The sequence below is a fragment of the Lynx canadensis genome, chromosome A1, assembly GCF_007474595.2.
Source record: "Lynx canadensis isolate LIC74 chromosome A1, mLynCan4.pri.v2, whole genome shotgun sequence".
Lineage (NCBI taxonomy): Eukaryota > Metazoa > Chordata > Mammalia > Carnivora > Felidae > Lynx > Lynx canadensis.
The window spans coordinates 27,428,006-27,446,364 of NC_044303.2; the positions used below are offsets into that span (position 1 = coordinate 27,428,006).

General features: G+C 37.0%; 1 protein-coding gene across 2 annotated transcripts in view; it reads right to left on the minus strand.

The window, feature by feature from the left end:
• The window catches only part of DNAJC15 (DnaJ heat shock protein family (Hsp40) member C15), a 99,500-nt gene that overhangs the window by 25,508 nt on the left and 55,633 nt on the right, over window positions 1–18,359 (minus strand). The window contains exon 6 of one of the 2 annotated variants that reach the window (XR_003967915.2): window positions 3,780–3,983. Coding sequence is in view for 1 of the 2 variants with exons in the window: in XM_030311397.1 (XP_030167257.1) it covers window positions 3,913–3,983 (71 nt within the window). In the remaining variant the exon portion in view is untranslated. Of the gene's footprint in view, window positions 1–3,750; window positions 3,984–18,359 lie in introns of those variants that run through there. The other variant, XM_030311397.1, reaches the window with a different exon arrangement.

Here is an 18,359-nt window from a genome sequence, read left to right on the forward strand (position 1 = left end):
GCTGGAGATTGCACCACCAATTATAGTGTAAGTGGCATTCTATGCTCCCTTTAATTAACTGCCCATTTGACTTACACTTTCTCTGGAATCTGGGAAGTAATTTTTTTTTTTTTAAAAGGTCTTTCCTGCTTCCTCAGATTGCATCTAAGATGTAAAAATAAACAGAAACTGCAGTATCAACAAAGAACCTAATTAAGAAGAATATGCAATGACAGCAAATATGTAAAAGCCATCTTTACTGAGGATAAGTGACGATTCAAATAAGCTTTTTAGATAATAAGGAGTTGAGGGTGGGTAGCTTTTAAAATTCTATTCCGTAAGTACAATGCCATTTGCAGAATGACTACTAAATTAATATCTACCTAAAGTAGTAGTTGTGTCATCGGAAACTACTCTAGCTAGTTTACTTGAATTCTACACTCCTGACAACATTTTGAAAGCAATGCCTTAACTGACTTGAGTAAGGAGAGGAAAATCTAAACCCTGCCCTGCTACATATTAAAAATGGCCACTATGGGGCGCCTGGGTGGCTCAGTAGGTTAGGCGGCCGACTTCGGCTCAGGTCATGATCCCGCGGTCCATGAGTTCGAGCCCCGCGTCGGGCTCTGTGCTGACAGCTCAGAGCCTGGAGCCTGTTTCAGATTCTGTGTCTCCCTCTCTCTGACCCTCCCCCGTTCATGCTCTGTCTCTGTCTCAAAAATAAATAAACGTTAAAAAAAAATTTTATTTAAAAAATGGCCACTAATCCACTAATTCTTTCACTATCCTCTCTATCCTCTCCCTTTGAGACTTGGCATTCTCTGTTCCTATCGGAACCACTGCCAGTTTTCAGACCCGGCCTCAGTTTGCAGCTTCTACTTCCTGTCCCTTCACTTTCTTTGTAACACGGCCACCAGAATGTGATGATGCTTCTCTCCACAGCTCCATGGAGAAGCGTATTCGGACAGCAACTGAGGCTCCTGGCTGACTTGTCCTGGTGAACTTCCCAGCCAAAACCGGTCCCGACTTGCCAGCCACATGAAGTGGCTCCTCCAGAGACAGCTGATGCTGCATGGAATAGAGACGAACTGTCCCCACCATGTACCCAAACTGCAGATTCAAGAGTAAAATTAATGATTACTGGAACACACCTTCAAACCTTAATTCAAGGTATTCTGAAAGATTTTAAATTAAACGGGCAGTGAACAAAGCAATAATTCTATTTTTTGAGCATTTGCTATGTGACTAAATGCTTTACATATCCTTATTTCCTACAATAACCTTATTAAATAGGATTATTTTCTCTATTTTATAAATGAGGTCACTATAGACTTGCAGATTAACTGCCCAAGATCACATAACAGAAGGAGAGTATTCAAAGCTGTATCTTGTCAGACTCTTAGGCACATGCTTAGCAGGAAAATGGGATGAAGGAAATTCCAAGCTAATGCTACAGGCTCAAATTCTCATAAAATACAGTATGGATTAGAAAATAGCATGTTAATTAAAACGTATATCCTGAGGGGCGCCTGGGTGGCTCAGCTGGTTGGGCGTTCGACTTCGGCTCACGTCACAATCTCGCAGTTGGTGGGTTCGAGCCCCACGTTGAGCTCTGTGCTGACAGCTCAGAGCCTGAAGCCTGCTTTAAATTCTGTGTCTCCTCCTCTCTTTGCCCCTCCCATGCTCATGCTCTGTCTCGCTCGGTCTCTCAATAATAAATAAACGTTAAAAAAAATAATTTCTTTTAAAAAAGTGTGTCCTGAGAACACCCCATTATTGCTTAAGATAACTTTTAAAATTAGTGGTAGCATTTTTTAAAACACACTATTTGGAAAACAACATTTTCTCAGTGCTCACAACTTCGTATCTGCTGTGTGCAAGTGCTCCATACTAAAAAGAGGTTATGAAGATGAACGACAAGATTCTTGCTCCAATGGTTCTTGCATTTTTGAGAAATAAGGCGTGTTACACAAGGAGTTTTTTTTCCACAAGGTACCAAGTTGTAACTATCATGAGTGAGGAAGACAGTGCTATGGGAATTTATTCGTTCATTCAACAAATATTTATTGAATGCCAACGCAGCAGTGAACAGATAGATACGGTCCCTACTCTCAGAGAACTGACAACTCACGGTATTACTTTTGCTGGAAACGCCAGAAAGACAGGGGTGCATTTTAGCTTGGCCTTGAATATTCCTGGGCTTTTGGCAGGTGCAGATGCAGGGATCCGGGCATTCAAGGTACAGGGATAACAATGACCAGAAAAACGAAAAACCCTAATGCACAAGAAAATTAGGACATCCATGGGGACTTTAAAGTGAGAACAATATTTTAGTGATCCTAAGATTCAACTGATTTTCAGTGAGATCACTATTTTATGTACCAAAGGAAAAAGTACTTAAAATTTACAGCAGTGGCTCTCAACCAGGGGCGATTTTCCCTCCAAGGAACATTTGGCAATGTCTGCAAACATTTCTGGTTGTCACCCTGAGGGGGTGCTATTGGCCTTTAGCAGTTAAGGGCAGGGATGTTGCTAATTATCCCACAATGCACAGGAGAGAGGAATCACTCAACTCAAGATGTCAATATTGCGAATATTGAGAACCATCAAACTATATAGGATGTCATAAATTGAGAGATGCAACTAGAATATTAAAAAAGTATTTGAAGACAGATGAAGTATAGTGGCTCAGTTTACCTGGGATGACCCAGGATTGATAAAGGATTACAGGAAAATATTGCTGGTACCCTGTATCTGAATCCGTTTTCTCAACTTTGGGATAGTAAAGTGATGACGACTGGGGCTCTATGAGATAATAAATCCATGCAGTATAAAAGGCTGGCCCTTCACGATCATGCGTCCATCTATTGCTTTTGAGAAACCCTGTACTGTAATCACACTAATAAATCTTATTTCTACTAATTGTGACTGATCTCAGGGGAAACAACACTGACTCACCAATCATGTGGTATATTTCTTACTAATTGTATTTAAAGCCCAGCTCTTAAGCCACTTATTCTCTGAGGCTCCTCCTTATGCTCTCAGCTTAAAATATTCTCTTTTTCTTTGAACTTCTTTAGCATATCACCTGTACTTCCCTAATAGTGTTCCTGTGATTTATCTTTCCTCTAAATATAACTTTTGGGGGGTCAAGATCCATGGTTAGTTCACACCTGTAACTCTCAGAGGACCCACTATAGTGCCTTCACATCATAGGTGGTCAATAAATACTTGCAAAATGAATAATTGAATAAATATACAGTACTGGAAGGCTATAATTAAAGACAAATTCCTCAGACTTTTCCTACGTCTTTTCAGCCTTTCCTCACAGGGCTCATTTTGCAAATCTTTAATCATTTTAGTAGCTCTCCAAGTTCTCATGCTTCACTTATAGGGTCTCAGAGAGAACAGAGTTCTTTAACAAGTCCTAACCACTACTTTACAAAACACCATTTAGTAAATTCGATGGAGTTTCCGATCATTTCCCCATGGGATGGCAGTCAGTGTTTGATCTCAAAACATGTAAAGCACCTTACACAGGCAGAGTACTAAAGTCCTCTGAGGAAACAAGGGACAATGTGAATATAAATAGAAGCAGTAAGAAAATCTCTACTAATTGCTCACAAATCCCACGTTACTGATGATGACACTTGAGTGAGGGAGGGGAGCCGGGGGACCTTAGGACTAATGAACAAAAATCTTACACTGTGTAACTACCACAGAGAAAGGAGGAAAATAAGCAAAGTGTTCCTTTAAAAGATAATAAACAGATAGATTATTAATATTTTATTATTATATACCTTAATATTGAAATAAATGATTGTGGTCAATACATGTACGGAAATTGTGAAGGTCGTGGCTTAGATTAATTTGCAGGACTTTCTTGCTTTAAATTCCCCCTTCTCTTCCTTCAGAGTGCTTCTTGGGCATCAATCAATGTTTGGTGGTTGCTTCCAGCAAGTCTTTTGCTTCATTTATTTTGGTTGCTAAGTAAGGAGATCCACCTAGGAGGACAAAGAAAAAACAAATGGATTAAAACTTCATCACTGACATTTTTAAAAGTCTCAAATAAAGAAAAACACTCGTAATTGGAATCCTCTGATATTTTCCCACACATTCATCCTGTTGACAAATTATTTTACAAGCTAAGTAGAAATCATAACAGCATAAATTAAATTTGTTTAGTGAAGCGCTACAGATACCCAACAATCAAAGATAACCTCTGAGGAAAATAATGAAAGAAAGCTATGATCAGGAATAATTTGAAAAACACTCAAACATTTCATTGGTCAGACACTGCCATTCAAATATTTGATCACAGAATTTTCTGAAATTAAGTGGATGGTTAGGTAAATAAAATAATGGTCTCTGTCCAAGACTTTTTTTTCTGTAAAGAGAAGAATATTCATCTATGAAGGAGGGTATCTTTCTGAAGGAGGTAAAGCAAGCCACAGGAACTTTCAGAGATGTATCAAACCATACATTTCCACAAAAATGAAAAACATGTTAGAAAATCAACTATGTACTATCCAATCCTAAAAATCATATTTACTAATGCAGATGAATGAACTAATAAATGAGTGGTAATAAAAATAATGTTTAAAGGAAATGCTCTCTGTTCTCCAAAATAATCCTATTAGGATACTTATGTATACTTGAGTAGTCTTAGATTCACTGTACCCTAAAATAAAATTACATCAGTTCTTTTTTTTAGAATTCTTTCTAATGCAAATAGTAAGAAGGAAATTGAGCTGATTTTCAAACTCAGAATCATTATAAATCACAAACAGAACCTAACTGACATACAAAAATACTAGCCCCGGGGCGCCTGGGTGGCGCAGTCGGTTAAGCTTCCGACTTCAGCCAGGTCACGATCTCACGGTCCGTGAGTTCGAGCCCCGCGTCAGGCTCTGGGCTGATGGCTCAGAGCCTGGAGCCTGTTTCCAATTCTGTGTCTCCCTCTCTCTCTGCCCCTCCCCCATTCATGCTCTGTCTCTCTCAGTCCCAAAAATAAATAAACGTTGAAAAAAAAAAAAAAAATTTAAAAATACTAGCCCCAAACAGTCACATTAGGCTATTTAAGCATTATATGCCTTCTCATTTCTACCCCTGAACATTTTTACTGCTTAACGCTTGAGCTAACAATCATATTATGGTTCACCTATCTCTCTGTGTTTATTTTTATTTTTTTACTCTCCCCTTGAGTACAAACCATCTATGGCTTTTGAAAACCTCATAAGACCTCACTAGCTTACAAAAAAAAACAAAATACACCTAGATAGCATTGGTGTGTAAATTGTCCAGGTTTTATCCAAGCCTTTCATTAATATGATACCACCCACTTTATATAGGAATAAAAAATCAGGGAAACAAATCAACAAACATGGTTATAGCAGAAAGGGCAATGCTGGAGGAAGCTATATTTAGCTTTTTGCCCTTGAGGATAATACTGACATTTTTACATCAAGATTTGAACTGCTATAAACACTTATGGAATATATCAAGGAGTGTCCTTGAATATACAGTAAGAATTACAAGCAACGTTGATGAAAGTTTCCATATGCACTTACTTGGTTATGAAATAAACTGATTTCGTGATTATCTTTGAAAATGATCTTAACTTAGGTAATGTCAATCTTGGAAAGCTGTTTAAATGTTTAGAGTTACCAAGGCAATGCCAGGCATTCTGCATGTCCTCAACAAATATTAAAATATTAATTGAATTCAAATATAACCTGTAATTGATTGATATGCACTCTGGATATTGAAATCGTAACATGCTCATTTAGCAATTAGCAGACAGAAAAAAGCCCACACTGGGCTCTGCACATGGCGTGGAGCCTACTTAAAACCAAATTGAAACTTTCCCCTTATCTCACACCATATACAAAAATTGATTCCAGTTTATTACAAATACAATTATGTCAGGTAAAAGATTTCAGAAATTATCTTCATGACCTTGAGACAGGCAAAAATTTCGTAAACAGATAAAAAATGCACTAGGTATAAAGGAAAAATCTGACAAACTGGACTTTATTAACATTGATATTTTTTTCTTAAGTTTATTTAATTATTTTGAGAGAGAGAGAATGTGTGCAGGTGTGCATGAGCTGGGGAGGGACAGAGAGAGAGGGAGAGAGAGAATCCAAAGCAGGCTCTGTGGTGTCAGTGCAGAGCCTGACACGGGGCTCAATCTCACAAACCAGGAGATCATGACCTGAGCTGAAATCAAGAGTCAGATGCTTAGCCAACTGAACCACCCACACACCCCTAAAATTAAGAATTTCTGTTCAATGAATGGACACCATTAAGAGGCAAAAGCAAGACACAGAGAGAAGATATTTACAACACAAAAGACTCATGTCTAGAATGTTAGAATATATAATGTTCTCAAACGTCAATAAGAAAAGGAGACAACACAACAAAAAATGAATAAATGGAGAATATATATTCGTACCATGGAATACTATACAGCAATACAAATGAATGAATCATTTCTATAACATTCACTGCTACATAAATGAATCTCACAAAGATAATAAATGAAAGAAGATGAATACGGAAGACTGCACACTACAGGATTCCACTTACATGACATTCAAAAAAAGGCAAAGCTAATCTATGGCTATAAAAGCCTGACAGTGGTCACCTCTGAAGAGTGGGGAATGACAGGAAAAGTACCTGAGGAGAGATTTGTACGGTTTTATTTCTTAATCTGGGTAATAGCTGCATAAATGAATTCATTTTGTGACAATTCATTGAGTTGTATACTTATCATCTATGTACTTTCATGAATGTATATTTCAATTTTGAAAAGCTTATTGAAAAATTTACTGAGGTATGTCGACCTCCTGCAGTCTGATGACACTACAAATTCATACTGTCCAAAAATCACTAGGTTCAACAAACCTATGATCAAGACCATGATGATGAGGGTAGTGACTAGGCGTTATTTGGTGTTTCCAATTCTATTTTCATAAATTAAAGAGTCTAAATCACAAAACAAAGTGTAGTAAGTTGCCCAACACCAGCCACAGAGTTCATATGAAGTGGAACCAGGATTCCTAGGAAGCCTGGCTCCTGAGCTGCCCATATTCTTCTTTTTTAAAAGATTTTAAAGTAATCTCTCTACCCAATGTGGGGTCAAACTGACAACCCCAAGATCAAGAGTCATACACTCCACTGACTGGGCCAGCCAGGTACCCCAAGATGGCAATCTTCTTGATCACCATACCACACCATTTTGTTTACAAGATTTCTTGGGTATTAAATTCCTATCGTATCGAACATGTGGTTGTTGTAGACCTTTTCTGCTTTCTTCAAGCCCATAATCCCATCCTAGGCCATCCCGTTCCTTCTAGAGAAGATTGAAATCATGAGTGTGATTTATCATTTGAAATATATATCTATATACCCATTAGATAATAAATACCTTGAAGAACAACCTTATATCTGTATTATCAACACAGCTCTGAGTACACCAATGGGGCTTGAGGTACTCTTTGTGGAGGAGTAGAAAAGTGATGAGTTACTATCTATTATTTTCTTAAAAGTTTTTCTTTAAGTTTATTTATTTTGAGAGAAAGAGACAACAAGGGAGTGACACAGAGAGGCAGAAAGAGAACCTCAAGCAACCTTCACATTGTCAGCATAGAGCTAGACACGGGGCTCAAACTCACCAACGTGTGAGATCATGACCTGAGCTGAAATCAAGAGTCAAACACTTAACTGACCAAGCCCATCCAGGCACCCCATATTATTTTTCTTGCATCAGGTACCAGCTTCATAGAAGAAAAACCACTCCAAAGACCCAAAGATACGGAAAACAGTAACAAGAGTGTCACAAGTAGGTGCTTTAAAAAATAAATGTCTGCAAAACAGCTGAGTAAGAAATCCTAACAAGTACAAAAGAAAATAAATATTCTATAATTAGTAAGTGTTTCAAAGTTAGGTATAATTATTAATAATTATATATAACTAATAATATTAGTTATAACTTAATAATTATACCTAATTAAGTAGAATAATTGTTACTAATGTGAGTTTCATAATTAGCACACCAATCTGAGGATTAAGAAAATACAAGTTCCCTTATATCCTTGGGCTTTCCTTAGGTAGATCTTTTCATGGGTTTTTACATATTCTTCAACCTTCATTAAAACTTATGAATGTCTACATTCCAAACCTGTAAGACAGAAGTAAAAAGTATTACCATCTGCTGATTTGAAGGATCCTTAAAGGCTACCCACAATTCTTAAAAGAAAGATGTTAAAATCATGTGGAGACAGATGGACTTCTGGCATGAGGAGTTCCACTGATCTGCTCCCCAGTGGAACTGGTGAAAACTATGTAAATAACCCCAGCCACTTAAAACCTCTGAAAATGGTCTTAAAAGCAAAAGTAAAAAAGAAACATCTATTCAAGAAAATCTATGACAATTCAGTAAGAAAGGCAGGAAACTGGTATTTGAACCAAAACAGCTTCCCTCCTCTCCTCTCGGCTCAGCCAGACAAACACTTCTGCTGGATTGATGCAGCCAAAAACACAGGGCTCCCCTCTCTCCCTACCTCCTGGACAAAGGGTTTTCTTTCTGGGAGGAGCATGATCTCCATTATTTCTCTTCCTTCCCCCAGCTGCCTGCTGCTGAGGCTAAGTGCTAAGCAAGTGATACAGAAGCTCTACCTTAAGTGTGGCTCCTTTAGAATACTGGGCCTCAAGAGTCCTTCTCCAGTCCATAAAGCGTGGTGGTTCCACACAAGAGAGGTAAGCCAAGAAGACCTCAGGCTACTGCTCCCTGTGTTGCATGCTTAGATCCTACAGCGGGGGTTTCATTTGCAGAGAAGACTGCCATAGTTCCCAGTCTCAACTCCAGAGCCCTGGCAGATATTTTTCCTATGAAGTAAACAGGCCATGAAACAGAGAGCCCCAAACCTCTTTCCAAAGGAACTGACTTCATTTACAACAGAGCATGGAGGGTGCTCTCAAGGACAGTACAGGGAGGGACAGCAGAGGTTCCGAAAAGCAACTGGGAGAAGATTCATGAATCTAGTGAACATACACAGTGACTGTATGTTCACAGGACAGAAACAGGGAACAAACAGCAGAGAGGAGCCCTCCTGGGTTCAGAACAAACATCAGACACTGACTCCAGAAACCGTTTCATCAAAGGTGCAACTATTTGATTGCATTCATTCGTAGAGAAATTTGTGTCCCAGGGCATTGTTGAGAACAACTGAGCAACTGGTCAGCAATCAGTGGAGTTTACAATTGGGTGTGATCAAGAAAAGAGAGGAAGAGTGCCCGACCAATACCACTGTTATCCCACAGTGGCTGAGTTGCATACCCAAAGCTATGCCACCTTGAGGAACAGTGTAAAAAGCTTAACAAGGGGAGGTGGGGGGGGTGAGGGTATCAACTTCACTAAAATAATCCAGTTACTAAACAAATAAATAAAAATAATAAGCCCTCCCTGGGGTGGACAAATACCCTGAGCTGCTACAAAATCTAAAATGTTCCGTTTCCAACAAAATACTATGAGGCATACAAATTAACAGGTCATGACAGTATGACCCATACATACACAATGAAAAAGCAGCAACAGAAACTACCTGTGAAAATAATCAGATGTTGGATTTATAGGAAAAGATTCCCAAGAAGCCATTATACATCCACAGAACAAAATTGAAAAATCACTAGAGGTGCTCAAGAGTAGACCTGACCTGGCCTAAGAAAGAAGTAGTGAACTTGAAGATAGAGCAATTGAGATTACTCAAGCCAAAGATCAAAAAGAAAAAAGAATGAGAAAAAAACAACAGTCTCAGACAAATGTGGGACATCATTAAAACCACAAATATACATGTAATGTGAGTACCAGAAGATGAGGAGAAAGAAAATGAAAAAAAAAAAATCTTTAAAAAAAATAATGGTTAAAAATGTCCAAAGTTTCCTGAAAAACAATAACCTACTCACCGAAAGAGCTCAACAAACTCCAAGAAGGATAAATAAAAAGAGATCTAAACACAGACACATCACAGTAAAAATGCTGAAAGTCAAAGGCAAGGAGAAAATCTATAAAGCAGTGTTAAATTAATTAAGTAAGGTGGCCATTGGGGCGCCTGGGTGGCGCAGTCGGTTAAGCGTCCGACTTCAGCCAGGTCACGATCTCGAGGTCCAGGAGTTCGAGCCCCGCGTCAGGCTCTGGGCTGATGGCTCGGAGCCTGGAGCCTGTTTCCGATGCTGTGTCTCCCTCTCCCTCTGCCCCTCCCCCATTCATGCTCTGTCTCTCTCTGTCCCAAAAATAAATAAAAAAACATTGAAAAAAAAAATTTAAAAAAAAAAACAAACAAAAAAAAAAGTAAGGTGGCCATTGTACGGAAGTGGCTTTAATGCCTTAGTAGCCTACATAACCAAACCAAAACCTAAGCCTGTAAATCCCTCAAGATTAAGAAATTGAAATCTGAGGGCAACTAATCACCAACAGCCAACCAGACTCTTCCAAATAAAGCAAATGCTTAAGCTGTAGTCAATCAAACAATTTCTTTGTTTTGCTTCTGCCTCTTCTCTATACAAGTATTTCCCCTAGCTCCTGTCAGTGGCGTGTTCCTAACCAATTGCAGTTTGGTGCAATTCAAACAGATTTTTGCTCAAATAAACCTTTCTAATATGCCTAGGTTTATCTTTTAATTTTTTTTTAACGTTTATTTATTTTTGAGACAGAGAGAGACAGAGCATGAACAGGGGAGGGTCAGAGAGAGGGAGACACAGAATCTGAAACAGGCTCCAAGCTCTGAGCTGTCAGCACAGAGCCCGACGTGGGGCTCAAACTCATGGACCGCGAGATCATGACCTGAGCCGAAGTCGGACTGACCCACCCAGGCGCCCGCCTAGGTTTATCTTTTAAAAGTAGCAACAGGAAAACAATGTGTCACTTATTTAAAAAACCCTCCAATAATACTGATAGCTGACTTAACAGAAACAATGGTGGCCAGAAGCAGTGGGATACATAATCAAAGTCCTCAAAGAAAAAAACGGTAGGCCAAGAATCCTAAATTCAGCAAGGCCTTCATTCAGAAATGAAGGCAAAACAAACGCTATCCCATATACACAAAACTGAAAGAATTTGTTGTTAGCAGACCACTTGAGAAGAAATACTAGAGGAATTTCTTTAGGCTGTAAGCAAATGGCCATAGACAGCAATCTGAATTCACACACACAAAGAACACTAGGTAGAGATCACCATAATTATAGAAGACAATATAAACACATATTTTTCTTTCTTCTCTTAATTCACTGAAAAGGCAATGAATGGTAGAAGATAATACATACAGAATGTATTGTTAAACCTATAACATTTAGAAACATATGCAAAATATATTTGCTAGTAATAGTACAAAGGAGGTCTGTGGGAACAAAGCTAATATGGACTAAGGAAATAACATGAGATGATAAGGTAGTAATACTAAGCGTACTGTTGGGTTTGTAACATTAGTAGATATAATACGTGTAACAATAATACCACAAAAAGGGTACACAAGGAATAGAGCTATGTAAGACTAATGTTTCTAAATATTACTGGAATCTAGTACAAATATGAAACAGAGTCTGATAAAGGAAGGGTACATATGAGAAACCCTACAGCAATCACTTTTTAAAAATCTCAGAAACAGTGAAAAAATAATTAATGAAGTTAAAATGCTAGAAAATATTCACTCCACGTAAAAGAAAAAAGTAAAGGAGGAACAGAGGAGTAAAAAAAAAAAAAGACATGAGACATAGAAAACAAAAAGTAAATCAGACATAAATCCAACTATATTATTAGTAATAATACATGTGAATGGGTTAAACAATTCAATTAATCAAAACGTTGTCAGATTTTATTTAAAAAAACATGGCCCAACTATATGCTGTTTGCCAGAGACACAAAAACACAGATTGAAAGTAAAAGGATGCAAAAAGATATATCATGAAAAAACCAACCATAGAAAAGCTAGAGTGCATATTCTCAAAATAGACTTTAAAAATGTAAACGAGATTTTTAAAAGGAACACCTAATAGGATCAAATTCATTAAGAAGATATAACAATTATAAACATGTATGCATCTAACAACAGAGGACCAAAATATATGAAACAGAAACTAACAGCATGAAGAAAGAAGCAGACAATTCAACAACAAAATTTAATGCCCCACTTTCAATAACGGATATAACAACTAGAAAAAAGATCAAGAAAACAGAAGAATTGCACAACACTTATACCAACTAGATCTAACAGACATCTACAGAACAAAACACTCCACCCCCCAAAAAGCAGAATATACATTCTTCTCAAGTGCACATGGAACATTCTCCAGGAGAGACCATATGCTAGGCCATTAAACAAACCTCAATAGGCTAAAAGGATAGAAATAATCACATTATGTTTTCTAAACACAATGGTATGAAACTAGAAATCAATAAGGACAGATTTAGGAAATAAATATGTGGAAATTAAACAACATACTCTTGAACAATCAATGAGTCAAATGAGTCAAAAAAGGGAAATTAGAAAGTACGTGAAGATAAATGAAAATGAAGACACAACATACTCAAACTTATGGAGCACAACTAAAGCAGTGCTTACAAGGCAATTATAGCTATAAATGCCTATGTTAAAAAAGGAAAATCTTAAATCAATGACCTAACCTTCAACCTTAAGACAATGTAAGAAGAAGAATAAACTAAACCCAAAGCAATTACAAGGAAGAAAACAGTAAAAATTAAAACAGAGGGGCGCCTGGGTGGCGCAGTCGGTTAAGCGTCCAACTTCAGCCAGGTCACGATCTCGCAGTCCGTGAGTTCGAGCCCCGCGTCAGGCTCTGGGCTGATGGCTCAGAGCCTGGAGCCTGTTTCCGATTCTGTGTCTCCCTCTCTCTCTGCCCCTCCCCCGTTCATGCTCTGTCTCTCTCTGTCTTAAAAATAAATAAACGTTGGAAAAAAAAAAAAACAGAAATTAATGAAAGAGAGAATAGAAAAAAAAGAATTACAGAAAAATCAATGAACCTAAAAGCTGGTTCTTTGAAAAGAAACCTTTAACTTGTTGATCAGCAATAAAAACCTTTTTCTTGTTTGACCAAGAAAAAGAGAACAGATTCAAATTATTGGAATTAGAAACCAGTATTACTATCAACCTTAGAGAAATAAAAAAAGGTTATGAAAGAATACTATGAACAGTTGCATTTCAACAAATTGGATTACTTAGATAAAATGGACGAATTCCTTGGAAGACACAAATTACTGAAACCTGACTCAAGAAGGAATAGACAATCGAATAGACCTATAACAACTCAAGAGATTGAATCAGTAATCAAAAAACTATGCACAAAGAAAAGCCCAGGCCTAGACGGTTTATAGAAGAGGAGGAAACACTTCCGAACTCATTTTATAAGGCCCACATTACCTTGATACTAAAACCAAAGACATCACAATAAAACTACATATCCATATTTCTTATGAATATGTATTCCAAAAACCCAACAAAATACTAGAAAACTGAATATAGCAACATATAAAAAAATTATACGCTAGACCAGGTGAAATTTATCCCAGGGATCTGAGGTTGGTTTAACAACTGAAAACCAATTAATGGAATCCATTACATCTACAGAATAAAAAACAAAAATAGAAGGGAATTTCCTAACCTGATAAAGGGCATCCATAAAAAAAACCTACAGATAATACCATACTAATGTGGTAAAGACTGGATGTTTTTCCCTAAGATCAGAAACAAGACAAAAATGTCTGCTCTCACAACTTCTTTTCAATATATATAAATATATATATATATTCAAACATCAATAAGTACATTAAACATAAAAGAACTAAATACTTGTATTAAAAGTCAAAACCTGTTAGATCTCATTAAAAAACTAAAACCTGCTGCTTAGAAACGTCAAACTTCAAAAGTTAAAAAAAGGCTGAAAGAAAAAGACAGGAAAGGATATACCATGTAAACACTAACCAAAAGAAAGCTGGGGAAGCTACAGTTTCAAATAAAGCAGACTTTATGGCAAGAAGCAATACTAGATATAAAGAAGGATATTTCAGAACGAGGAGTCAATCCACAAGGAAAATATAACAATTCTAAATTATCTGTCCCCAAGCTATATAACCATACCATCACAGTAAGTGAAGCAAAACAAAACTTAAATGGAGAAATAAACAAATACACAACCATAGTAGGTAAACAAAACAGCAAGGATATAGAAGATCTAATTGACAAAACAATTTACCTTACTCATATATCTTTAATACTGATTTCAAGAATTACAGACTATACAATGTGTTCACAGATTACTTACCAAAAATTAACCATATATATGCTGGATCATAAAGTAAGGTTCAACAACTTCTAAAGAACTGAAACCAGAGTATGTTCTCTTCCCAAGTGGAATGAAGACAGAAATCACTAACACAGATAACTAGAAAATATTCGGTCACTAGGAAATTAGGCAATATATGTTAACACATGAGGAAAAGAAAAATACTTCGAACTAACGGTAGCTAAAACCAATGATCTGAATATTCAGTTTAAAAAATAGAAAAAGAACAGCAGGGTGCCTGCGTGGCTCAGTGGGTTAAGCATCTGACTTTGGCTCAGGTCGTGGTCTCATGGTCTATGGGTTTGGGTCCCGTGTCAGGCTCTGCACTATCAGTGCACTGCAGAGCCTTCTTGGGATTCCCTCTCCCTCTCTCTCTCCCTCTCTCTCTCTGCCCCTCCCCTGCTTACTCTCTCTCAAAATAAATAAACTTAAAAAAAAAAAAGGAAAAAGAAAACAAACAGCAAATTAAAAACAAAGTTAGAAGAAATAAAAATAACAATTCATGATACAGAAAATTAACTTACAAATGCAGAATAACAAAATACGACCCTAAGTTTTTAAAAGACTAATACACATATATTGACCTTTAACATGATCTGTCAAGAGAACAAAGAGGATGATACCAATGAACAAATTACGTTAACACTGAGAATGAAAAAGTAGTGAAAACCACAGCTACTACAAACATTAAAAAGGTATTAAGGGCAGGGGTGCCTGGGTGGCTCAGTCAGCTGAGTGTCTGACTCTTCATTTCTCTCAGGTATGATCTCACCGTTTGTGAGCTGGGCCCTGAGCTGATAGTGCTGAGCCTGCTTGGGATTCTCTCTCTCTCTGCCCCTCCATCGCTCTCATTCTCTTGTTCTCTCAAAATAAATAAATAAACTTTAAAAGACAAAAAAGGTAACAAGGGGATATTATAAACAACCTTGTGCCAATCTGAAATTTTAGGTGAACTGGAAAAATTCCTATAAAAACGTTACCCAAAACTAGGGATAAGGAGAAACAGATAATCTGAAGAGGTGTATATTTTTTAAATGCTGAATCTGTAATTTTAAACCTTCCCACAAAGAAGTCTCCAAGCCCAGATGGCTTCATTGGTGAATTCTTACAAATATTAAAACAAGAAGTAACACATCTTACACAAACTCATTCAGAGAACAAAGGAGAACACTGCCAATTCCTTTAAGAGGCTAGAGTGACCCTGATAGCAAAATCTATTAACTTTCTAAAAAAGCAAAACTACAGGCTAATTTTTCTCACTAACAGAGGCACATTTTTCCTTTTAAATACCTTAAGTACTATTTATGCCTTATTTAAGAAATCTTTACCTACTCTGTGTTTTGAAATATAGAGATGTATTGCTGTTTCGTATCACACATTTACATTAAAATCCATTAAGAATTAACTTTCTATATGATGTGAGATGGAGTCAACATGCATTTTTCTCATATGGGTGTATGGACACTTTGGTGCCATTGCCTTTACTGGTGCTAAGGCACTAGCAGTTTACACACCAATGATGTTTTTGCAACATCATTACAAATGTCCACACAGGAAAAGGAAAACAGTTTCACCTAAGAGCTCCTGAAAGGGTCTCAGGAACCCCTCGTGGCCCACAGAGCCCACCTTGCTAAGGCTGCTATGTATCAGTGAGAATGAACACACTATTGCTTCACATTACAATATGGATAATTCTCACAAGGATAAATACTGAATGAAGCAGCCAGGTGCAAATGACTACACACATTCAAAAGAGGCAAGACGTATTTGTGATACTATGAATCAAGACAGTGGTTCTTTTTAAGAGTGAAGTGGAACGGGAAGGGCTCCTGAAGAGGTTTCAGGGGTGTGGTGATGTTCTAGTTTTTGACGTAAGGGATGGTTATACAGGTGTGTTTGTAAAAATTTATGTAGATATATACTTATGATCTGTGCACTTTTCTGCTTGTATACTTCAAAACAAAGTATATTTAAAAAAAGAAAAAGAAGCAGAGATTGAGGAGAAAATTTTCTTAAGAAGTAAATTACATCACTCTACTGCTTAAAAGCTGACAGAAACTTCCCACTGTGTTTAGAATCAAGTATTACACACCACCTACAGCATTTCATTATCATAAAGCACACCTGCAGTTTTCAAAATGTGGACACCACCTCATCTCCTGCTCTCTCTCCCCTTGCATATTACACCCCTATCATTCTAGTCTTCTTTCAAGTAATTAAACACCCCTAGAGCCTTTGCTTATGCTAGTTCCCTGGCCTCGCAAGCATTCTTCACACAGCTGGCTTCTTTTCATCCTTCAGGTCTCCTCACGGAGGCCTTCCCAGCCACTGCATGCAAAGCTGCCTCTTTCTTACACCCTTTACTACACTAACTACGATGTGAAATAGGTTTACTTCTTTTTTGTCTGTCTCTCCAGTAGAATTCTTGCTCCATGAAGCCAAAGGTCCAGTCGTCCTGTTTTACAGTTAAAGCCCCAAGATTTACCACATCTGGCACATTACAGAAGTTAAATAAATACCTTCTGAATGACTGAAAGAATAGTTACAGATGGTTTTATATCAATCAATAAGTATGTAAAATATTTCATATGATCATTATGTATTATCAATCCCAATTCTATTTTACCTGTAAATTTTATTTGTATGCTTGCTTTTTATCCATTTTCTTATTCATTACTCATGAAAAAAAAAGTTCAAGTGTCAGCTATACAGACTATAAAGATGAATAACCCATGTTCTTTTTGTTTTAAAGATCACATCACCTATTTACCAAGGAAAATCAATGCGGATAAAACAAAATCATACATTTACTAAAAAAGTTATTAACTCAAATACACAGCCTTATATCTAATTAAAATTGTTGAAATAAGGGGAAGAAAAGATGAGCCCTTTGAAACAAGTATGAGTCTAGTACATCTATCAAAAAAGGAAATCAAGCTAATTAAGCACCACTTTTTCTTAGTGAATCCATTTTGACTCTTGGTGATCATGTCTTTCTTTTTATAAATGTTTGCAGTACATCTTCTAAGTGTAACATATTGTAATAAATTGTAATATCTTATTACTAGGGCTATTTGTCAAATTTAGCTTCTTCTACAATGAGAGTAATTAGGGGAAATCCATTCAATGGTATACTTTGATTTGTCTGTAGCCCCATTATTTAATTTTTATTGAAACACAGTGAAAGAAGAGTGACAATAAACAATGTTTATTGAAAGAGGGCATAAATGAGAAAAGACAGAGAATCTCTGCTGCAGGCAGGTAAACTGCAGCTAAATGTAAGAACTTTCTAGTAGGTAGAGCTGCCTACCAACAGGCTGCTTGTAAAGCAGAAAGCTCTCCATCACTAAAAATCTTTCAGGAGAGCTAACAGGCCATTTTCCCCAGGATGAGCAGAAACAGTCCTGACTTAGGAGGCAACATTGATCAGATCAGTGTCTTTCAAACTATGGTAAAAAAGCACCTTTTAAAATATTTCCAATTTGTAGTGGACCGATACTTTCACAAATTACAAAAGTATCACACATTTGGATGTCACCACAATGTCAAATTGCTACAGAGGCTTCTAAATGCTTACTTTGATTTTTGTTTGAAACTCACTGCATACAGGTGACAAGCCGGCCTGCATGCACGAGCAAACTATCCTCTGAGTAGCACTGGATTAGAGAGTTTGTAAGAGATCGTTGAGGTTCTACAGTTTTTCAAATTTACCTAGTCTGTCTTCCTTTCTATATTCATTCATTAGGCATAATATCAAACTACTTATTTCCAAACATCTAGCCTCTCCAGCAATTTCAAAAAAAACATAATCTAATCTGAATACATTAGATCAACTGAGATCTTATCTCCCTAAATTGAATAGCAAAATTTACTTTTTACCAAAGCACATCTGAATGCTTATTTAAAACTGGTTACAAAAAATGTATTTTCAGCCATTACCACACCTACTTTCCTGGTGTCACTTTCTTTGCATAATCTGATCATGAAATGTGTGACAAATTATAGTTGATCACACATCTGAA